This window comes from Callospermophilus lateralis, chromosome 10 (genome assembly GCF_048772815.1).
Source record: "Callospermophilus lateralis isolate mCalLat2 chromosome 10, mCalLat2.hap1, whole genome shotgun sequence".
Lineage (NCBI taxonomy): Eukaryota > Metazoa > Chordata > Mammalia > Rodentia > Sciuridae > Callospermophilus > Callospermophilus lateralis.
In genome coordinates this window covers 56,037,880-56,062,353 of record NC_135314.1, presented here as the reverse complement: position 1 = coordinate 56,062,353, position 24,474 = coordinate 56,037,880, and the positions used below count along the sequence as shown (strand labels likewise).

The 24,474-nt window shown below is 46.8% G+C and overlaps 1 protein-coding gene across 5 annotated transcripts in view; it reads right to left on the bottom strand.

The window, feature by feature from the left end:
• Positions 1-22,637, bottom strand: part of Sema5b (semaphorin 5B) — a 37,413-nt gene extending 14,776 nt beyond the window's left edge. For 4 of the 5 annotated variants that reach the window (XM_076867855.2, XM_076867857.2, XM_076867858.2 and 1 more), the window contains exons 1-6: positions 22,484-22,637; positions 17,643-17,742; positions 13,024-13,069; positions 1,426-1,488; positions 1,017-1,115; positions 334-547 (exon numbers count right to left, since the gene is read on the bottom strand). In XM_076867855.2, the coding sequence (XP_076723970.2) occupies positions 334-547; positions 1,017-1,115; positions 1,426-1,488; positions 13,024-13,069; positions 17,643-17,742; positions 22,484-22,637 (676 nt within the window). Of the gene's footprint in view, positions 1-333; positions 548-1,016; positions 1,148-1,412; positions 1,489-13,023; positions 13,070-17,642; positions 17,743-22,483 lie in introns of all 5 variants that reach the window. The other variant, XM_076867854.2, reaches the window with a different exon arrangement.
• Between the last annotated feature and the right edge of the window lie 1,837 nt (positions 22,638-24,474).

Here is a 24,474-nt window from a genome sequence, read left to right as displayed (position 1 = left end):
AGAGGTTAAGTACTTGCTCAAGGCAACACAACTAGTTAATGAAGAAGCAGGGGTTCGATGCCAAGAAACAGGAAGTTCATATCACTCCTCCCCCAGTAGGTTCTTTCTCATAAACCACTTTTACTAGCCATTTCCTACATTCTCCCTAATAGCCTGCCCTCCATCTATTCTTGTTCCTTGGACATCTGTGATTTCATCTGGGACCCATCTCCAATAAGCTCTGGTCTTTGGACAAACACCTGCCCTGTCCTGGGCCTCTTCCTTAATGAAGCAAATGTGAGCTCATGCAGAGCTGTTAGGAGTGAGGAGGGAACCGCTCCTGGGGCTGCTTACCATTGAGCCACTTGGAGTTATACTGGGCTGTGCGAAGTGGTGGCCCATTGCCCAGGCTGCGATAGATGGCCGGGTCCCGGCCTGAGAAGTCGATGACTGTGGCTGCGTAGAGCTCCCCCTGGGAGGAGATGACAGCTGTGGAGTTGTGGCGTGGGTCGTAGGGACAGCGGGCCACACCATTGATCTTCTCGATAGTCCGGCTGAGGTTCCCCACCTGGGGCCGATGGGAAGAAGGGGACACTTTTCCCTAAGGCCTGGGGCTGCCTGTTCTTTCCACCCCCAAGTTCTGCTTCCTCCTAGGTCCCTGGTCCTTCTGGCCTTCTCCCCTCCTCAGCATCCTTGTCACTGCCCACCCTCTGAAGGAGCGGCCCTCACGAAGGGTGAGGTTCTGCCAGGAGCTCACCTGGACTAGCAGGTGCACCCTCCAAGGCAAGGCTGACAATAAAATAGAGGAGGCCCTGTTAAATTGGAATTTCAGATAAAGAATGAATGTTTTATAATATTAATTTGTCCCAAATATTGCTAGGACATACTTATGCTAAGATATTATAAAATTCCTGAAATTCTAATCAGTCTGGGAATCCTTTTTAGTTTTTTTTTTTTTCTGTTATATTTGGCAGCCCCATCCCAAGGCTGTGTGCCCAGGTGACAGACCTTCTGCCCACCCGCCCTGGGCTGCCCACCTGTCTGCTGGAGCACACAGGGGAAAAGGCATTGGTGCCACACATGAACACCTTCCGGCCGGCGACAATCAGGACTCGCACGTAGTTCTGACACTCCTCCTGAGGCAAGAAGGAAAGTGGTGAGGACACAGCTCTGCAGGTGTGGTGCTGAGGGTCTTCCCCTCCACCCGCCGAGACATAGATGCCAACCAAAATTCTCCAGCACTTTGTCCCCAGATCTGTGCTGATGTGACGTCCAGCTTGTGTCTGTAGACATCCCTGCTGTCCTCTCTCCTGTGCATGGAGCCCCCAGCTCATCCAAGCCTCTGGAGCAGGTGACCTCACACCCATACCGGGCCCCTTTATTCACACAACCATAAGTCTCCTGCCAACTCCAAACAGGACCCCTGGGACCACCAAGGCCACATACCTCCGTCTTCCCCTTGCTTTGGCAAGAGCGGCGTGTGTCCTCATTGGAGGCCCACTCTGTGGCCTGTGGGAGGAACACATATGTCACACGGCTCACTCCCTACTACTCCCCCAAAAGGCAGGAAGAAGTCAGTGTCTGAGTGAAGAGAGAAAGGGTTGGGGGCAGCCTGCAGGGTAAGGGCTCCTCTCATCCCATCAGAGGGCCGGGGAGGGTTGCCAGGTTTCCTTACCCAGAGGCCTTTGCCGAGTGGCGTCCCCTGAGCCCAACACCTTCCTGCCTGCTTGAGGCAGAGGTGATGTCCTGCACCTTCTAGGTGCTTTATCTTCCCCGTGATCCGTCCTAACCTCTCCCCAGGTCAGCAGGGAGCTGTAAGTGGCCAAAAGGACCTTCAGTACCACCCCAGGCCCTGAGTGGGAGGTGGAAAGTGTGTCTCCATTAGGAGTCAGATGTCCCCCAAATGAGTGGGACATACGGCACGGGGCTCTCTTGAAAGGCTAGATTTTGCAAACCTTAAAGATGGGAGATTTAATTTTCCCACTATAACACTTCAAAGTGTGTATTTCCCCCCCTTAACCACAGATGAAATCGAGGTTCAAAGTGACTGTTCAGAGTTATACATCTCGTGTGCTACAGAACCAAAATGGAACATCACCCTCCTCCAATGCCAGAGGCCTCGGGCTGTCTCTAGGACTCCCCTTTCCTAAACCGCTCCTCCCTGCCCACCTCCCCCCCACCACCCCGCCGTCTGCACTTCTCTTTTTGGCTCCCTGTGGCATCACTTACGCTGTCCTGGGGTAAGGTGTTTGGGGATGCAACTTCAAAGTGCCCAAGGCATTAGGAGAGAGGGCGGTACCCCAGCCAGGATTCCCCCTAAACCTATTCTCTTCACTTTCTCCAAGAAGTGAGCTCATGTTTATACATGTGACTCAGAAATATATAATGAGCCCCATGAACTGCCAACCTGTCCTGGGGCAGGGAGCCCTGAGCAAGCAGCTCTCCCATTCTAAATGGAGGGGGAAAGACCATCTGCTTTTTTTAATTGCTAACAAAGCTGCTTATAGTCCCCGCCCGCAGAGCTGCAGGGCTGGGTGGTGAGAAGGGAGGCAGGGGACTGGAGAGGGAGCCACAGCGCAGCTCTCTTCTTTCCAGGCTGGGCCACCCATACCTGAAATGGCCGCTATGGGGGACAGAAGGAGACTGATTCCTGCAGACCCTGGATTCAGGAGCTTGCGGTGAATTTGGTGAGACCTCCCTTCAGGCCCGTGAGCGGCCTGGGAGGGCTCACCTCACCAGGCCAGTCCTGGATCTTGGGCCCCTGCTTCTTCTAGACCTTAGAGAAAGGCAAATGACCCTTGGTATCTGGACAGAAACAATTGAGCAATGTAAGACTCAGGACCCATGAGCTCCCAGGCTAAGCCTGATGAGAGAGGAGAGGGACATCCATGAGGACCCTGGGAGTCCCTGGGAGTAGAGAAGAGCAATGTTCACAGCCACTGCAGATGTCCAGGGAAAGTACAGGCAGCAGGTGGCTGCAGGAGGGCTGTGCAGGCTAACAGGCCTTGATGGGGTCCCAGGGTCCCTGAGCACAGGAGCACATTGAAGTGGTCAGCATGTTTATAGTGAGGGGTCAAGAACCCCAATGGTGGGTGTACTAAATAAAAGTTTAAGTCACTCTGAGCTCAACAATGGGACAAAAATTGTGTTAGGGACTTTTTCTCTCTCTCTTCTTTGATCCTGGAAATAGCCAGTGAAACTGCATTAGCCTTTTGCTCAACATAAAGGTGAGGAAACCAAAACCCAGAGAGTGTGCATAATTTGCCCAGGGTCAGCAGCTAGTGAGCCACAAACCCAAGACACAAAGCCAGACAATGGACTCCAGCTCTGAGAGAGCTTTTTGTGCTTCATCTAGTAGCCTCTCGTGATCAGATTTCCTTTACTGAGAGGCAGCCCATTGGCCCTAAGAGAATATGTGTATACTCATAATGGTAACAGCACAGAGTGGGCTTTTTGGAGTCACTTTATTTGATTTTTTTTTTAACCAAAGTAATGATGCACAGGGTTTTAAAAAAAATATATGAAAAATATACCAATAAAAATCCTAGCCATATACTCCTCCAATTCTCCAACCCTCTTACTCTAGGACAACAACTTTTACCTATTGTAGTTGGTTCTCTATTTTATTTTAAACGAATTTCTCAAAAGAATGTATCTATCTCAGATTTCATCTTTTCACTCCCTGTTATAAAGAGTTTTTACCCCCAGTGCTTCAGAAGGCTGAGGCAGGTGGATCATAAGTTCAAAGCCAGCCTTAGCAACTTAGACCCTATCTCAAATAAAAAATAAAAAGGGCTGGGGGCTCTGGGGTTGTAGCTCAGCGGTAGAGTGCTTACCTCACACATGTGAGGCACTAGGCTTGATCCTCAACACCACAATAAACAAACAGAATAAAGGTATTGTGTCCAATTACAACTAAAAAAAAATTGTACATAAAAAGAAAAAAGGGCTGGGGATGTGGCTCAGGCTCAGTGGTTAAGTGCCCCTGGGTTCAATCCCCAGGACCAGGAAAAAAAAAAAAAAAAGATTTTTTTCCCACTTACGTATCTCTGTTCATCCGGTCCCAAAGTGCATATACATCTTCCCTCCCTCTTCCATCCTCCCATTACAATTATTTCACGTTAATTAAAGTCAATGACAATATTCACATTATTATATTGAAAAATAAATTTTTCACTGCTACCAGCTAGTACCCCAGATTTCAGTGAAGATAAGCCACTAAGAAAGAAAATACACTGCAAGTCAAACTCTCTGATCATCTAAATTTTTAATGTAAACTTATTGAAAGTGCTCTTATTTAGACATGTATTTTATGACATATTGATTTAGTACAAAAAAAGAAAAGAAACAGAAGCAAAATTATGTACCTTAATCTTAAAATTCAGTGTTGGTCTTTTCTGAACCACTTCTGTCAATGTTCACTTTTTTGTTACCTTTTTGCTTATTTCTTGAGGAGTATCATTTTTTTTTTTTTAACTACCCAGGTGTCAGTGGTGTAGTATTCCTAAAGAGTGGGCCACTCTGGTCTCCAGGACTTTCTCCCAAGCCATTCACCCCATTCTGCTGGCACATTTTTTATCCTCCCCCCCCACCCCACCCCCGTGGTTGTGCTAGGGATTAACCCCAGCGGGCACTTTCCTGATCTTACCAGAATGCGCTTAGTGGGGTTTTCTGACAAACCCAGATTCATATTCCTTCCTCATATGATCTCAAAATGACTGAAATGTCAAGAGGTTGCTGCTGTCCAGTTAAAGCACCAGAATGATGACCAAGCCCACACCTGCACAGCAATGATAACTACATCAGGACCAAAGTCTGGCCAGTAGAGATTCTAGGATGGTTATGACTGCAGGGCACATCCTGATTTCAGACCGATTAGAATGTAGAAGTATGCATCTAAGAATCAATCAAATAGTCATAGTTGGATGGGGTTTCCTTTCTTGAATGACTGTTTTGATTTTCTTCATTTGTTTGTTTTTTCCCCAGTGTTCTAAACATCTTATAAACCCCATTTTCTAACTCCATCAACAAATTATTTAGATGATTTATTTGTTCCCAGCCTCTTCTTCATCCCCAACCTCTGTCCTCCTGCCCCAGGGGGCTGGTGGTGGTCTCCTATTGGCTGTGGACCTGGGGTTGCCTCTCTCCTCTCTCCTGTCTTCTGAATCCCATGTTTCCACCTTTGTTGATTTACTTTGCATACATCTCTAGTATCTTTCCAAGGAAAAGAACATGGTAGATTTGTTTTTAAAATTATTGCATGTCTGATTATTCTCCATACTTGACTGATGGTTTTGATACAGAATTGAAAATAATTGTCAGTCAGGATTTAAAGGTCTTTCTTTCTCCATTGTCTTCTAGATTCTCACATTGCTATTGAGGATTCTGAAGCAAATCTTACTCCCCATCCTCTGTACTGGACTTTATGTCTTTTTTTTTTCCTTCAGGCTCTGGAAGCTTTCTCATCTTCTCTTTAATAACAGACCTGAATCTTGCACTGATGTGTGTAGGTATCTCGTGAGAATTCAGTCAACTTTTTCAATTTGAAGATTTGCCCTCTGTTTTGGCAATGTTAATTTACCCTTAATTTTCCCCCTTACCTTTTCTCCTTTCTCTTCTTTAGAACTTTTATTAACCCAATGTACTGTTGGCCCTTGTACATCGATCCTCTCTTTTTTTGATATTTCCCTATTTGTCATTTCTTGGTTTTGTTGTTCTAATTTCTGGTAGATTTTTCTTCAATTTCATCTTCTACACCTTCAATTTTTATTTTCCTCATTGTACTTTTAATTTTCATGTTTCATTATTACTTTATATACAAAAATTTTCATATATCAGAAGATATTAGTTTTTATATAATTAAAAGCATTTTCTTATGTTGTCTGTTTCTTACCATTTCCTTCATTTTGTTTGTTTTGGTCTTCTCTTTCCCTTTTCTTCAAAGATATGATGATTTTTGGCTATTTGTGCATATTTAAAAATAAGTCACTAACCATTTCCCACTGAAAGGAACCAGGGCTTCTTGAAGGAATAGCTGATTTCAGGTGTGGGGCAGCAAAGGGCAAGAGGAGCTTGGGAAGGATTATTATACCAGATAGCAAGGACACAGCGGAAGAAGACTAGGCTGGGTTTACAGCACCCAGGAGCCACCTTGAAGAGGCCCACCCCAACTGGAGAAAGATGGGACAGTCAGGAAAGAGAACCACAATGGATTGAAACACATCAACTCTGTGTGAATCCATGAGTTTATAATAATAATGATAATAGAAGAATAAAATTAATTGTCTACCATTAAAGAAACTAGCAAACCAGCTCCTCATTTGAAAACTATAATGAAAACAGAATATTGAAGAAGTTAAAGATGCACTATCTTGAAATTCTGCCAAGTTGGTATGTTGATGATTTCAAGCCAAAATCACTTGAGGAGTTGGAACTTCAGAAAGAGCCATTTGGCCTGACTTTTTCTACATGCACCAATCCAAGATTCTTTTAGTAAAGGTGTCCTTTCTTTACCAAGGCAGAAAAATAGTCTTAATCATCTAAGACTGGTAATTGGGGCTGTAATGAACCGGAATAAATTAATTCCTTGGTGTAATCCTTATTTCCCACTAGCTTTTACACCCAACCCCCATATATCTCTTAGTGAAATCCCTAGTTCAGAGATCAATTTGTTCTGTCATTCTTTCATAAATTTGTTGTTCTTTATTTAAAAGTATAAAAACATCTGCTTTGGTCATTTCTTTGGACTTTGCTGTCATGTAGAGATCCCTATATACAAATAAAATTATTAAAACTTATATGCTTTTCTTTGTTAATCAGCATTGTATTAATTGGTTCTTAGATCCAGCCAAGGAGTCATGTAAGAACTAAGGGGGAGGGGAGGGGATCTCTCTCCTGTCTAGCAAACATTTCCCTTGCCTTTCCTGCATGACTGAATCATCGGGTAACCAAAGACTAGATGTGAAGTTTGTCTTCATAGAAGTTGTCCAGTTAATGGACCTGGGAAATGATAATCAATGGTTGCTAATGTCAAAAAAGAGAGGAAATCAGACTCTATGTGCCCTCTAAGGGAAACACATAATAACACCCATGAGATAATCTTGCCAGAATCCAAATCGAATGGAGTCTGTAGATCTATCAATTCACAAGTGATTCAGGGACTAGAGGAATATGTTGAGTTATACTACCTGAATTGTAATCAGGAAACTCTATAGGACAAATAACCAGGCTTCTTCAATAAATAAATTATATAAAGAGAGGAAGTATTGTTTAAAAGAGGCCTAAGATACATATTAACTAATTATAACACATTTTGATCCTGATTCATAAAACCAAAATTATTTTGAAAAAAAAAATTTCTTTTGCAGTGCTGGAGTTGGAGATCGAACTCAGGGCTTCAAATGTGATAGCAAAAGTTCTACCACTGAGCTGGACACCCAAGCCTGTTTTAAAATTTTGTAAGACAATTAGAGAAGCTTAGATATTAAATGGACATTTAGTGATGTAGAATTATTAATTTCACTGCTGAAAAAGAATCTTATGTTTTAGAAATGCATGCTGAAACCTTTTTCTTTGACTTTTCTTTTCCCCATGCTCTGAGATTTAACCCATGCTAGGCAAATGCTCTACTACGATGCCGCACCCCTAGTTCTTCATATTGAAATCTTTATGGTATGATATGTCTGGATTTGCTTCAAAATGATTCAGGACCGAGAAGTAGGGGCTATCAATGACACGTGAGTAACCATGAGCTGATTATTGTTGAAGCTTTTATTTATTTTTGTAGTACTGGGGATTTCACCCAGCGCCTAGAACATGCTAGGCAAGTATTCTACTACTGAGCTACATCCTCGGCCCCTTCTTCTTCTTTCTTTCTTTTTTTTTTTTTTTTTTAATTTTAAGTTGTAGATGTACACAATACCTTTATTTTGTTTATTTATTTTTATGCGATGCTGAGGATCGAACCCAGTGCCTCACACCTACTAGGCAAGCAATCTAGCTATACTGAGCTACAACTCCAGCCCCCTCAGCCCCATCTTTATTTTATTTTGAGACAGGTTCTTGCTAAATTGCCCAGGATGGCTTGGAATTTGTGATCCTCCTGCCTCAGTCTCCTGAGTAGCTGGGACTACAAAGGTCCTCCACCCACATCTGGCTTGTTCAAGTGTTTAAACTGCTATTGAGGACACTGTACTAGTTTGTGTATATGCGTGTGCGTGTGTGTGTGTGTGTGTGTGTGTGTGTGTGTGTGTGTGTATGAAGCTTTACATGATGAACAGTTGAATTTATTTGATTGGTTTAAGAGGAAAGTTCTAAATAGCCCATTGCAAACTCCCTGGGTAGGGCTATGTAGAGTGGTGGCTATATAGAGTAGGTTCTCTTAGGTTGCCAGTGGGGTGCTCTTAGGCTCTCCCTAGGAGGTTCTCTCTGTCACATCTAGAAGTCTGGTCTCTGGCCTTGTTGAGTTTCTCCAGCAAACTCCTCAAGTCTCTAGTCTGGGCATGCGGCAGGGGTGGGAGCAGCAGAATTCCACTTGAGCTCTTTGCTCTAGTCCCACTTGCCATCAGTGCCCTTCACCCTTCCTGCAGTCCCTATATGAAGCCTTTCCAGTGTGGTCTCTGGAGAAAGAGTTCAGTCTTCTTTGCTAGGCAAAGAGGGTGAGTGAGTTCTAACCTTCCTATAAAGAATCTCAATCAATTCCCACTTTTAAAACTGTGGTTCATCCTTAAATTCCACAATCTCCAGCACCCCAATTTCTGAGTCCTGCTGGGGACTCAGCTTGCTCTTTAAGCTATTCTGCTCTGCTAAGTCACGATGATCCCTCCATCGACTTTCCAACTCACAGAATGCATTTAATCTCTTCTCCACTGACATCTCCTCTGTCATTCTCTGTCATCATGGACCCGTACATATTAAAACTTCTCACGGTGCCGTTAGTGTCTTTCTTTGAGGGAGTGGAGAGAGACATACTTTCAATCAGCTGTGCAGAGTACTAAACTAGGACTGTTCCCAGAAATTCCAGAGTGGTGATCTCTAGTCAGAAGGGCTGGGTGGTTTTCCTGCTGGAGAGTAGCTAATAGTCTCCTTGGACCATCCTGGACACCTGGGGGCCAGAGATGATGGCCATCACAGTTGAGTTGATTTGCTTTTCCCTGCTCACCCCTCGATACTCCTCCCACTGCCCCAGACACAGTGGCTCCATCTGTTCCTAGCTGCACCTTCCCTCCATGCCTCCCCTCCCTTTGGTGCGTGGGAGTTGGGAAGGAGCTGGGTATTTCAATTTTCCTTAAGGAATAGTAGTTTACATTAATTGTTTAACGAGAGTTAGGTACTTAGAAGTCCCTTTAATGGACACTGGTTTGCATAAGCTGTTTGCATTTAGATTTTTCTTTAAGGAGTGTTAATTATTTAAACCATCAATAAAACATTGAGGTTTAAGTTTGCTTAAATCATACCCTGGGGCCAAGTGGGAGACTCACTTGGCTCTGTAATGAAGCCTTCTAACTTATGTGTGTGTCTTCCCCTGTCGGCAGTATCGTGGAGCTCTTTACAGTTCTCGGTCGCTGGTGAGCCATTTGTAATAGACACTGAGGACAATGAAGCCCCCAGAGAGGGCCATGCTGGGGTACTTGCTGAAGTGTGGCATTTAGAGTCAAATGCCAGGGCCAGACAGCAGACCTGAGGCACCACACTGAGGACCAGAGACCAGGGTCTGCCACTAGCCTGAGAGAGAAGAGGCTGAATGGTTTTCCAAAGCCTCCGGTGTGTTCTCTCCCTTTTTGGCCAGTACCTCCTACTGTGGGAATGTGAATATAAAATGTATTTATTTCCTTCCTCCTGTCAGGAGAATCCAGTCTGAACTTCTGAGGTTAGACCCCTGAGAAACCAGATCCTGGTAATCTTGGGACTAGTTTGCAGGGCTCTTCAGGGAACCCTCTGAAGCCGAATCCCTGCCTCAGGCAGGAGCTATGGGGTTGCCAAAGATCCCTGCCCATGGCCGAAATCAGATCAATACTGAGCAGGATGAGCCAATCCAGGCCTCAGTCATTAAGCAGAGAGTCCTAACATCTGATTAGGGACATGACCTATGACCTGCAGACCAGCTGTCAAGAAGACTTGTGCCAAACCAGCTGGGCAGCATCTACAGACAAGGCCTCCTGAACTTCCTACAGCAGTGGCTCCTAAATTTAGCTGCATATTGGAATCACTTGAGAGATTTAAACAATCCCAGTGCCCAAGTTACGTACCCCTGAGCAAGGGAGAACCAGCGACTAGACTCAGGCCAGCCCTACTTCCATATCAATTCATGGTACCCAGCTGTGCAAGCCAGAAACCTAGATGCCACCTGTGTGGTCCAAGCATCACCAATTCTTCCAAGGCTGCAAATGCCCCATGCCAGCGGTCACCTTCACACAGAAGACAGTGTGCCCGATGATGCTGAAATGTGATGCTGTGACCCTGTGTGACTCTGACACATTAGGATCCTTTCCTGTCTTCTCCCCATTCCAATGGCTGCTGCTTTCCTGCAAATGCCTCATCACTTACCGGACATTTCAATTGTCTCCTGACTGGCTCGTCACTAATCCAGTCTCTGCTTTGGATCTGGTGATCGAAACATAAGTCTATTCATGCCATTTCTCTGCTTAAAATTCATTAATAGATCCTCATTGCTTTCAAAATAAAATATGGACCCCTAAGCTCAGCAGTGAAGACCCCCTGCAAGATGACCTCTTTCTCCCAGGGCCTCGTTTCCCACCCTTACCCCCCTCACACCCTCTGATCCTGCCCCTCAGTGCTACATGCTGTCACACACCTCTGTTCTTCCCTTAACTGCCTGCCAAACACATCCTTTGAGTTCCACCTCAAAGGCAGCTCCTGTGGGAAGTCTGTGCAAACCTGCTGGCCCCAGAGGGTTCCTCATACCTAGAGGCCACCCCTCCATGCATGCGTCCCACAGCACTGCCATTATTTTTGTACATCTGTCTCTCTTTTTCCCTTCAACCCCTCGGCACTGCCCGAAGAACCTTCATTTGCAGACCACGAGGACCAAATAAAGAGCAATTGCCTGGAACAAGGGCAGTTACCATTGGGTCCACTTGCTTCTGCCCACTTTGAATCTCCTCTGCACTGGCCTTTCCCCAGCCTGACCTGCTAAATTTGGCATCTTGGTTTTGTTTTCTGTGGATACCACTTGGGAACTAGACTTGGACTAGTTGCTTGTGATCACGCTGGTGGGCCACAGAATGCTACCTCTAGGCTTTCCCCTGCCCTGCTCCAGTCTGGGCCCCAGGAACACGCTGTATAGTTCCCCTCCAGGAAAGGGAATCATATGTGATTTCTGATGTGTTTCACCTTTGGAACTTAAATGCCTAATACAATGTGTAGGACTAGACCTGGCCTTTAGTAGATATTCACTTACTATTATTGGGAGGGCAGTTGGATGGATGGATGAACAGGTTGGCTGGTAAAGATATGGATAGAAGAACAAGTGGACAGATAAGTGGATGAATGCAATTTCCTTTTAGCTTGCCATATTCATCCTGATCCCTCCCCTCAAATGGGCACAACTTTTCTACTCTGATACCTCCCCTGTGGTGACCAGCCAAGAGCTACAATGGCCCCTCGGGGTGTGAAACCAAGTTCAAAGAAAGACCAGAATGTCATACCAGCTCAATAAGGAGGCCTCCCTTCCCTAGCCATCTGCTCCAGTGAAAGTCTATAGCACGTAGTTCAGCACTTGATGAACTCCTAAGTTCCAGTTTGGTTGTAGGCATCACTCATTATCTTTCCCTGGAGGTCAAGGGCTCCCCTTTCTTATATCCCTTTAGTCCCATTTTAAGCAGCTTTTGTGTGATTGTGACCAAAATACTAAGCAAGGACAACTTAGAGGAGGGAATGTTTATTTGGGGCTCATGGTTTCCGAGGTATTAGTCCATAGATGGCCCACTCCATTGCTCTGGGCCCCAGGTGAGAAAGGCCATCATGGGGGAATGGCATGGTGAGAAGGAAACTGCTCCTGTCATAGCAGCAAGGGAGTAGAGACAGAAGGGAAGATGCACTCTTGCAGGGCACACCCTCAGTGACCCACCTCCTCCGGCCATGCCCTGCTTGTCTACAGTTATTACCCAGTTAGTCCACCCAAAGGAAGATGGGCCAATTAGGTAACAGCTTTCATAATCTAACAATCCACCTCCAAATTTTCCTGCATTACCAGGAGCTTTTGGCAGACATCTCCAAACCATAAGAAGCCCCCAGCTCAGTTCTAATATACAGTAAGTGCTCAAAGTATGCTTAGTTACTGGGAGAGAAAGAAGCCTCCTAGACATGAAAAGCAAGGCGCTTCTTTCATTGAGGAAGAGGTGGCCATTCTTTCTCTGGAATGCTCAGCTTCTGCAGAGATGGTTTGGCATCTGTTTCTCAATCTGGAATAAATGTTCTGGATCAAGGAGTCCCATTAAAAAGCCTCTCAGAGCACTTAGGGAATTATGCTTGGGGAGTCATTCTTGGCAGCAGATAATAAATCAATCACAGCTCAATGAAAATGCTGAGTTAGAACGGGATTGCTCAGGCCAAGCTCAGAAAGGAAATAGGGACACCCTTTCCCTTGAGACCCGAACTCTGAGACTTTTCTGTGGATTTAGGCTCTGGACTTAGAATGAGCAACTGTCTCTGTTTGCCTGGTTCAGTCCCAGTTTTAGCCACTGTAAATTCTGCATCTTGGAGAACCCCTTGGTCCCAGGCAAATAGGGACAGCTGGCCAGCCCAACCAATGTTCTTTTCCTCCCCTTGCCCATCAGCAGCCTCTCTGCACAATGCAGGAGCCCTGTGTGTGCCTCCATGTGTATGTGAGCTGCACCCTGCTTCCAGCTATCATCCTGGCAGTTACCATGGTAGCAGGGTCTAGTCTGTAGCCAGGGAAAAGAGCAAGTAGCTTCTGTCACCAATCCTAGGGACTGAATTTTGAACCTCACCACTTGCCTTGCCCCTCCCCCAGCTTCCAGTTGGGGAAATGACAGGAAGGGAAGGGAAGAAAAGCAAATGTACCTGAAGGAGGGAGACATTGGCAAGGCTGAGTCTGAAGAGGTAGTTCCTGTGAAAACAGAAACAGAAATTGTAAGCCAAGCTGGTTCTGCAGGCAGGACCCCAGGAAGCAGCCTCCTGACCCAGGCCTCATGGGATGCCAGGACTGGGGACTGGCTACGGAGAGCCTCGGGTGGGCCCACACACAGGAAGGGCTTTACCTCCATTAGGTCATTTAACTTTCCCACAACCTTGGTGATAGATACAGGAAACTCGATTTTTGCTGTCAGGAAACAGATTGGGTCAATGGCCCAAGTCACTGAGATGGTCTATCACGGAGTTGAGATTAAAACTCAGTCTTGTCCACCTCTAGGCACTATGTTATATCTGCTGTTGGTTGCTCCCCAAAGGAAACTCTTGATGCCAATAAATAAAAATTAGAGGAGACCATTATATTGGACTAAAACCTCACACTGGGTCTAAAAACAAAAATTGAGTCACTCATGCTAAAGTTCCCCATCACCAAACTGAAACTGACCTTCAGAGAAATCAGGAGAAAGAGAACAGGCACATTTCTCAAGAAGGCCAGTTTCAACTTGCCATGATAGTGGAGTTGCCTCCGCCTTACACACACACACACACACACACACACACACACACACACACACGGTAACTTGAAGTAACCTGATGTTCACCAATCAATTTATTTCTACTGTTCTATCTCCCTGTCCTCACCTCATGAGGAAAGTAACTCTGAAACAACCAAAGTGCTTTTTGTACTTTATTTCTGCTTTTTTCAGCCCTTCTATGTAAAACCAATCTCTTTGGTTCAGCCCATTGGAACCCTTATTCTATTTTATGGAATGAAGTGTTGCTGCATTCTAGAATCAAAAATAAAGCCAGTAAAGATCTGTAAACTAAATTGTCATAACTTGTCTCCTGACTCCTACTTTTCCCAATCACGGACCCTGTTTCTGTTCAATTTTAATCTCACAGAGCTCTTGCAGGACTCAGGCAGGCCGGCTTTCTCCTCCCTTCTCACCGCCCACACCACTTGCCCTCATTTCCAGTTGTCAGTGACTGGACCTGCCTTCTGCCCAGGTCTGACCTTTCCATGGCCACCTCCCCAGAAAACTCTGTCTCCTTTATTATTATATTACTGTTTTCCCCACCTCGAGGGCATGGTGTTCCGATTATTTTTGAGTGTGTGGTAGTGGGGATTGAACCCAGGAATGCTCAATAAACCCAATGAGCTACATTCCCAGCTATTTATATTTCTTATGCTGAGGCAGGTTTTGTGAAGTTGCTTAGGCTGGCCTTGAACTTGTGATTCCCCCATCTCAGCCTCCAGAGTAAGTGGGATTACAGGTGTGTGTCACTGCCTCAGGGTTACAATAATCTTCCCCAAACACTGTTTTCATCCAGTGGCCAGCTCCTTGAAAGCCTTAAAAAATAATAATGTCGCTGCTAATAATAATAATATCAGACACCATCGGTGCTGCTCTGGAGTCAGAAGACTGCCACACAGGGATTCGGAACGCCTGAGTCAGAGTGCCACAGGAAAGAGACTTCAAGTTCATGGGACAGACCCTGTGGCAGAGACAGACAGAATCCCAGGTGAGCCACTTGCTGGGGGACCTTCTGTGGGCCTCGGTGCCGGCATCTCTTCGATGGAGAACTAGTTAATGCCTGTAGTGTTTATTCCACAGGCCCACGGAGACACATTAAAGGCGTTATTAATGACAGGCAGATGTAAAATCTTGGTTTTCCCAAAGGATCTCCTTTTTTTTTTTTTTTTTTCCTTCTTCTTTCTCCTTTTGGCCATTCCTCTTTGGGTTCCTGAAATTTCTAGGAATAATCACTTCAGAAGACTCTGGCTTACCTCAGCTTTGCTGAGAAGAGAAATGAGGGGAAAGTTGTGGAGTGGGCCAGAAAGGGAAGGAGGGGCCCTGCTGGAGGAGGCCAGGGCTGGAAGGGGACACCTCAGGCCCGGAGACTCCTTTCCTGGCTCTGGCTGCAGGCCCAGGGCCCACTCAGCTCCTCTGCTATCCCGGGGCTGGGCGGGGCTCCCTCGAGACCTTGGCTCCAGGCCTCTGCTGTCCCTCCCAAGGCCCCACACAGGGTCTTGGCAGCGCTTCCCAGGCCCACGCTCCTGGCCTGGGGACAGATGGGCTCCAGCTTAGGCTCTGGCCCAGCTGTGTGCTCAGGTGACGCAGGCAACTGCTCACAGCTTTAACAAATTAGGGGAAACAGCGCAGCACTCGACTCATTTTTATCCCATCAAAAATCATTCATCACAGCATCTCCAAGGGCTCTTCTGGGATCAGGAGGATGAGAACAGAGAAATCTCTGCAGTCAGACCCGCCCTCAATCCCATAGGGAACAAGGCGGGGTTACAAATGGAGAAAAAAATATCCCTAGCCTGAATTTCAGGTCCAAGGGGGTCAGGAAGACAGAGAAAACATGGCTGGCAGAGAAGGAAGAAGGAAAGTGCCCTAGAAAAAGAAGGAGGAGAAAAAGCAGACAAGCACCCACAGCCTCAGATCTAGAGGCATAAGGGACCAGCCCAGGATGGGCTTTCCCTGTCCATCTGAGAGCAGAGCCTGGCTCAGGGACTCAAGCGTGCCTTCAGCAGTGCAAGGGAAGCCTCTGGACCCAGAAAACATGACCACTATTTACATGCGGAGGCCCCAGAGTGGATCAGGAGGAGCACTTCAGTTCCCTGGTTCATAAAACGGAAGTGATCATAAGAACTCATCTCCTGGGGTTACAGTGTAGAGAAAATAATTTACTGCCTGTGTGATTTATCACACATATGATTTACTGCATGTATGATTTATTACATAGATGCTACATAAAATAATGCCTGGCACATGGTAATTTCCAAAACACTTTTAAAAATTCATTATTTTCCCAAAATGCTTTCACAAGGTTCAGAGCAAGGAGTCTTCAGATGCTACCCTTTGGGTTTAGAAAGTTCATGTATATAAACTGGTGGAATCAGAGTGGATGGAAGGATAGCATGAATGTCAGTTTCCAGGTTACAATGTTGCCCTACAGTTAAGCAAGATGTGACTACTGGAGGAGACTGGGTGATGGTATATAGAATCTCTCCATTGTTTCTTACAACTGAGCGTGAATCTACGATCCTCTCAAAGTAGGAAGTGAAACAATTCCTTTTTTCACCATAAGATAAAGTTTAGTCTCCTTTATACCTGCATGCATACAGATGACCCTCAGGAGGATGCAAGGCACCCCAGGAAGGGTCTGGTGTGAGGACATGGCCCTGCTTTTCCCTGGGCGCTCTTTTGTAACTTCTGAATGTTACTTCATACCACATAAGGCTGGTGCAAAATAAACAGTTAATTCATATTTTTAAAAAATGAAAAGAAAATGCTTTCAGCCCCAGCTTCACAGCAGCCCTATAAGGCTGACAGCATAGAGACTAAATCCAGGATTTACAGATGAGGAAACTGAGACTCAAAGGTCAAGTTCACCCGGAACAAAACTCCAGCTCATCTGTTCCCAGTTCAGCTCTGTTCAAGACTTGGCCTCCTTTTCACATAGCAAATGGGAGTCAGAGGCACAGAAGGCCAAAAGGCAAGGAAGGCCAGCTTCACAGAGCAGCCTGGAAAGGCCCAACCCAGGGGCAATGCCTCCCCACCCCCAGACCCACTGAATCAGAACCTCAGGGTAGAGAGGGAAAACTAACGACCAGCGCATACAGAGTGCGTAACACAGACTCACCCACAGGTCAAAACTAGCCCTGGGGTTAGGAGACCTGGGTTCTGGTCCCTGGGTCCTTTGTCATTGTGCCAGATGAGGAAGGTCCCCTTTCCCTCTCAGGGCCTCTGCTTCTTCATGTTTAAGATGAAACCAATCCAAACACACCAGCCAATCTCAAACTTGAGCCTGCACCAGTCACCTGGAAGGCTCATTAAAATACAGGTTGGGGCCCTGCCCCCAAGTTTCTGATTCCAGAAGCCCAAGAGTTTGCATTTTCAACCAGATTCTACAGCCGCAGAAGCTGCTGACTCAGGGACCCACTTTGAGACCCACCGGATAGGCCATCTCTAAGCTCCCTCCCTAATAGGATGCTGATCTAGGATTCTGAGGAATTAGCCCCTCCCACTCCACCCAGAAGAGCTCATGGGGCCTCCCTAGAGAGTTTTATCTGAACAATGAGGTTACCAGGGACAGACCCCAAGGAAGTGAGGCCATTCATAAAAGCAGCACAAGGCTTTTGACGGGCACCCCAGGCGCAGGTGACCAGCCGACCAGCAGGGGGCTCCTGGGCACCTTCTCTGTGCAGAGCTCCCAGGAGTTGGCTAACTAGGCAGGTCTTGGCATCACCACAGGGACAAGGGCAGGAGGTGGCCAGCAGGCATCCTTGCTCTCACTTCTGCCAATCACTAAAGAATGTGGCTGGCTGAGATCAGGATGCCAGATAGGGTCAGGCCCTGACCCTGCCCCCCCACCCGCTGACCCCCACCTGCTTCCTTCCTTGGGGGACAGACATTCAGGCACAGAAAGAGTCTAACAGAGAGGACTAGAACCCAGAATGTGGGTCATCCCCAATAATCTTCTCTATATCCAATTCTGAGCATCCCACACCTGGCCCCAACTCTCCTGCACCTCATTACCTGGCTCCCACGATGAGCTGGTTCCTGGAGGGATCCAGAGCGAGCTGGGAGAAATCTCGGGCTCCAGGGAAGGTGAAGTTAGAGACCCACGGCTTCAGATCTGGTGGAGGGAGAGGTCACCCTTCCGTTACTGTTGGACCAGGGCCCCCCGCTGCGCCAGCCTCAGATCAGAGATGCAAAGGTGAAAGTCAGGGTGAAGTGGGGTAGAGGCCCCAGGATGCCTGGGTTCCACCTGCCCACCTCAGAGGGCAGGCAGTCCTGGGACCCTTGGTTCAGAGGAAGTCTCCACCCTCCCCACAAATGCACAAGGGGACACCTGTAACTGCCCTCGACCCCCCCTATCTTCAGCAGCCACACCGGTACACACGGGTGTGCCCTGTCTGTTCTAACTCCAGATTGTCCCCTAACTCCATCTACTTCTTTCTCTCTGGACCCGACTCCCGCACACAAGCCGTCATCATCTCTTGCCTGGACTGGTGCCAGCAGCCTCCTGACCAGCCTGGCTTCCACTCTTGCCCCCTTTAGTCTATTTCTCACAGGTCACTGGAACAATCCTGCGAGTATGCTATGTCACTCTGAACCTTGGATCCCACCCCAGCTCCTTAGGAGAAGTCTTGACTCCTCTGGGAATCCACTGTCCTCCCAAGTTAAATGCCTAGTGATCCATTATTTAGGAATCAATTTAAAAAAAAAAAAGATATTTCATCTTTCCCTCAAATTCTTTACCCTGGTCACACTAAACACTTCACACACCCCCAAATCTATCCCATAAGAGCCTGCAAAACTTTGCACCTCTCTTCTCCCTTGATGGACTTGTTCCTATCAAGCCCCACCCCACCTCCTCCAAGAAGCCCTCCTGGACTCCAGGGGCTACTTCTGCCTTAGTGCCATCCTAACCCCATCACTCTGTGCATCTACCCTCGGGGTTTCTCCCGGGAGCCTGGACAGATCTTACTTCTTGGATGTCCAGGCTCAGCCCTGCACCTCCTGCTGTTTGAATGAATGTATTTATACCCCTCAACTTCTACGTGGAGAGACAGGGTTTCAGACAAGATTCTGCAGAGATGGGAGGAATGGAGGGTGGGCTGTCAGTGTCCACCCCTGTTTTTAAAGGAGGTTCTTCCTAGCCAAAGCCAAAGCCTTAACTTTTCAAATGAATTGAATGGGCAGAGTGGTCTCTGGGAGGGCACACCTAAGCTCTGCCAGCTGACTTTTCCTCCTTCAGGAGACCCACTGCTCCCAGCTTGGCCCACGACAGCTTAATACTCTTGCTCAGCCCATGCCCCATAGCTGGGAGGGAACTGGCACCTGTGAGGGGAGAGCAGAGATGTCTGTGGGGGGTGGAGGTGAAGGGGAATGGGAGGCACTGCGCTCTCACACAGCACACCAGCTACTGGCTCTCCTAAGGCCCAGAGGAGGGCGTGTGTGTGTGTGTGTGTGTGTGTGTGTGTGTGTGTGTGTATGTGTGTGTAGTAATCCAAGGGAAATAAATCATTGCTCATTATCCCTCCACTACAGAGTAAAAGCAGCCCTTCATTTCTGCACGACAGGCAAACACTTAATCGCTCCCTGGAGAACTGGAGGTTTTGCGAGTTGGATGTTTTTCAGAAAACTGTGATACGCACGATTTAAAAAAGAAGAAATTCTGCAGCAAAAAGAAGCAAATTCCTCAGGCCTGCCCCTGCTCCCAGCAGGTGACTATGGGTTGACAGAACTATCATATAGCCTCAATGGCATTTGGGTAATAGGCAAAAGGAGTCGATCTTAAGTCCAGTGGGTGGGACTTTAGCTGATCTCAGGGCCACTCTTGAAATCCTGTAGGATGCTGTATTACCTTAGAGACTAAACCAAGGGCCCTCCCTCTCCAGGAAGACCTCCTGGGTTATGACCTCTCCACTCTGTTTGTATTTTGTTCCACATTCTCTCCTACCTTTTATGTTCCACTCACACTGTATATTACTGTCACAGTGAATATGCCCATGTTGTGCGTGTGTGTGTGTGTGTGTGTGTGGAAGGAGGTTTGCCTGTCCCCATCAGACCAGGTGCTCCCTATCAGTGGCAAATAGGTTATACTTTAATTCTCTCCTGCTGACAGGAGCATTCCAGATGTGGGCAGCTGGGTGGGGGAGGAGGTGGCATGGCCAGTCCACACCAAGTACTTCATCTGGGGACTTAGCTCAGTCTTCATTCAGGTTTTTCCCCCTCAGGAAGGAGGGAAGGAAAGGAAACAGAGCCACAGCAGTAGACAATGGGGACAGTGGGGTTGGGGGCCTCTTCTAGTGTCTGTCTCTCCCCTGAAGCCCCTCAGGAAGGCACATGGCAAATGGAAAGGGGTGAGGGGGGAGAGAGTGGCCGGGCGCAGCGCCGCGGTCCCGGGGGAGCCTTGGGAAGGGAGCCAGCCTCCTCTTATTAAACAGGCAAAGGGACCAGAGGGAAGGCTGTCTTTAAAACACCAAGCACGTCCTGAGCTCCGTGTGCAGCAAAGGCTCTGGACGGCGACTTTAAGAGAAAAATGACATTCTCCATGACGCGCCTGTGATTTTAATTATAGTCAATTCAATTACCCACTTTGTGGATTAACCACTGCCAGTGTTAACTCCAGACTGGCTTCTCCCGGCCTCCTAGAAAGGACAGGTGGTGGCAAGCGGAACAATACGCAGGCCACGGAGAAACACAGGTGGGCCCCCTTAACAGAAACCCACGGGAGAGCGTTTAACCTTACAAAACAGAAAACCCGCCAGTCAGACTCTGGAACTGGCAGCTCCTCTGGGGTACTCAGGGTTATTCACAGATCTGTCGGGTGTCAGGGGACAGGGAAACTCACAGCTGCAAGGTGGGAGACCTGCCACTCATACAGGAATGAAGAGAAATGGAAGTGGGGGGTCAGTGCTGGGCTGGGTCAGTGCAACTGTCCAGAACCAGCAGGGCTACGTCGCTCACCCTGTGTGAACCAAGTCCCTACTGTGTGATCAGCCGTGCTAGAGATGCAAGGGGACCCGAGAAACAGTCTGGATTCCAGGCCAGCTGCCCTGGGGGACCAAAGGCAGCCACCTTTAAGGAAGGACATGAGGTAACTGAGTTCCCAAAGGAAATACTCTTCCCTTTCTAAGCCCACAGCCCGGCTCTGTGCCGGGCACCACCCAAGCCCACAAAAATTTGGTGAGCCCAGCATGTGCCAGACCCTACGTTTGATCCCTGCACCCCACCCCCGCCCCACAAATGATAATTTGGTGAATGGATAGGAAAACCCAAAGCTGTCAGAATGGGGAAGTGGAGGGTGGAGTGGGAAGTCAGATTTGTCTAGTTCACAGCTCAAGATCAAAATAGTCCCAGGGAACCCAGGCTCTCAGGCTCTCCCACCTACCTGCACCACACACACATTTTGTCCTGACACAGACCAGGAAATGGTCCTTTAGGAGCTGTCACAGGGGTCCCTCAACAGCCCTAGGAATTCTGTTCCTTCTGTCCCCTCACTTTAGTGACAACCACCAGCACTCCAGGGGCCATCAGATATCTGAGGGTATGTGCATTCTGCAGGCTTAGGACATTGCTAATTGCCTATAATCCACTTAAGGCTTCAAAGCTGAGACAGTGCAGAGAAGACAGCTGGAAACTCTCCCACTTGGAGAAGGAAAGTGGAACCCATACTTTCAAAGTGCCCCCAGCCTCCCCACCCAGGAAGCCCCCAACTCCCATCCTTGTGGCCCCTTCTATCCCTCAAATCCCACTCGAGTCTTAGAGTACTGATTGCTTTCTCTGCTCTGGTTTCCATCTCGTGGGGCCCTACTGACCAGGTGGAATCCCACAGGACAGAGTTGTATGTGCTCCTGTCCAGGGTACGGGAGGGGAGAGCACCTGATTGATTGCTCTATCACAGGCGGTGGAGTCAGGAGACAGACCTACTTTGAGGTTCTGCTCTGAGTCTTCCAGCCCTCACGCCTCAGTCTTCCTGTTGGTAAAAGGAGGTGACAATCTCCTTGCCCTGCTGGCTCTCCCCAGTGGAGTTAATATGAGGAGTCAGCCAAGGTTGATCAGACTCAAGAACCCGGGGACCCTGGACACTACGCCTGCAGATTCCAGTGTGAGCCACGGCCACCTAGATGGTAGATCCTGAAGTTTGAATGTGACCGTAGCACAACTAGAGACCCTCAAACTGGTTAATGGGAGAACATCCAGGCCTCTCTGGTGTCTGTGTTTTGCTTTTTGGATTATCATCAAATGTATATACTAATTTTAGAAATCATGAAGAACTTATGGACCCTTTGGAATATGTCCAGCGATTCACAAATCCCAGTTTGGGAAACACTTTAATAGAATACTCCCACGCTCTCCCTTGGCACACTGAGGAGTTATTAGTCACCAGGGCCCCCTTTCCGTGGGGGTTCCCAGGACTCCAAAGCCAGGCATCCCTGCAGCTGACTTAGAGCAAGAAGGAAGCCTTCCAGAACTCTCCAGGCACTTCCTAGTGAGTGGCTCCTCTGTATCCTCCCCTACAGAAGCCAAGGAACGGAGCCTACGCTTCCAGAACAGCACTGAGACCACCACCAAATCTTGCCACTCTCACCTGGGGCCCGTATGACTTCATTCTCTAACTAAAGAATCCCAGCAAAAGACTACACTGGCCCCAGGAGGTGAATGAAGGGCCTGAATAAATTACCTGGAGACAAAAATTAGACCCCTCCCGCCCAATGTTACCTGTTCTTCTTAAAATATCTCTCAGATGCTGAGTCTCAGTACCCTAACAGGAAATGAACATCCCAGGGGCTTCCAGCAGCTGGGAAGACCCTGCTGAGGCCTGACTTCCTTTCTGACTTTGGGACAACCGTGTGGGATGCTCGCACCTTCAAAGGCCACGGTCGGGTGCTCCTTCAGGCCGCACAGCTGCTGCTCACCGCTGGACTCACTGGAGACATCCTGGGAGCTGGAGAGGTGGGATACCAGCAGGGTGAGGCTGGGCAGCAGCAGCAAGATGACCAGGGGTCTCGGTGCCACCATGGTGGACGCCTCTGCGGTCCCAGCTCCTGGAGACAGCCTGAGGAGAGGACCTGCAATGCAAAACTCAGTCTCACCAAGTGTTCCCTCCATCAAGGCCCAATTCTCTCAATTTCCTTTAAAGACCCCCACAGGGTTTTTAAAGATAGATTGGTATTGTATTTATGTTATTCAGAGTTTACTAGTAGTAGAAAGTTATAGATCATGTCTTGAAAGCTAATTTTCCTTGTAATGGTATTCTGGACAAAATTGACAAATTACAGAGATTTTTCTATTATGATCCCAAAAGGTTTAAAATTAGTTTTAATGATAGAGGTGGTATTTAAGAGATTTTAATAAATAGAACTGGGGTAATAGGTAGCCATTTGTAAAAACAAAACAAATAAAACTTAAACCCAAGACCTCACACCCTATCCTAGGTGTGTGGTATTTTCCTATACTAGGAAAAATTGCAATTGGATAAAAGATTTAAATGTTAAGGATAAAACCATAAAAGAAGAAAATTTGGGCAGAATCCTTTGTATTTTAGAATGAAAAACCATGACTCAAGATCCAGAATCCATTAACAACTCTGACTACATTAAAAGCACAAACTTATGTATGATTATGTAACAACGAGCCCTACTATAGTGTATAATTATAATGCACCAACTTTAAACAATGGGAAAAAGCACAAACCTGTGCATGTCCCCCTCTCCCGAAATAATAACATTAAGTAAAATCAAAAGGCAAATGACAAATTGAAAAAAAAAATTGCAATTCTTATTACAAACCAGAGACTAGTATTCCTAACATATAAAGAACTCCTCAGAACCAAAAAGAAAAAGACCAAGAATTCAGTAGGAAAGTGGGTAAAAAATATAAATACAAACAGGGCTTAAAATACAAATGACACTTAACTTCACTCATAAGAAGAGCAATACCAATTAACACTTAGGCTTCTCAACTATCAAGATAACAAAAATCCAAGTTAGACAACCACATTTTTTGCTGAATTTGTGGGGAAAGGGGCTAGTGTATGCAAAATGGCATATCCTTGTGGAAGGTAGCCTGGGAGTATCTGGCAAAACTGCCCATGCATTTATCATCTGACCCAGTAACCTATTTTGGAGGACTAGGCTTGCCATCCTCAAAGTGGGGGGTCTGTGGACAAGTATGGCTTCACAGTGTAATGGCTCTCAGTGAGACAGATGCAGAAATGTGAGAGTCAGGTGCTGCAGTCATAGTGCAGTGGTAGAGCACCTGCCTGGCATGTGTAAGGCACTGTGTTCAATTCTCAGCACCACATATAAATAAATATTCATTGACAACTTAAAAACAATGAAAAATTAAGAAATGTGAAGATCAGTATTTAAAACCTTTATAGTAATTAAAGTAATGTTTATGTGTATTAAAAATATTTGGAGCTCAGGGTACAACTTGGGGGTAAAATGCTTGCATAGCCTGCATGAAGCTCTGGCATGAGCCCTGGCACTGCCAGAGAGAGAGAGAGAGAGAGAGAGAGAGAGAGAGAGAGAGAGAGAGAGAGAGAACAGAATATTCAGGCTTGCATTTTGCATGTTGTTTTTTCAATTCTCTTCTCTAGTAATTTACTTTTATTGAATTTTACATAAGTATCCATCTGCGACAGATTGCAAATTGAAAAATCAAACTTGCTCTGTCACCACAGATAGTTAGGAGCAAAAATAGACTACAGAGGCACCTGCACATGTGCAAAGTGACTTATGTATGAGATTATTCACTGTGGCAGTCTTTGAAATGATAGAAAGACAAAAAACACCCAAATATCTAAAAACAGGCTGCTTAATTAAGCTATGGTGCATCTTTTAATGGAGTACTA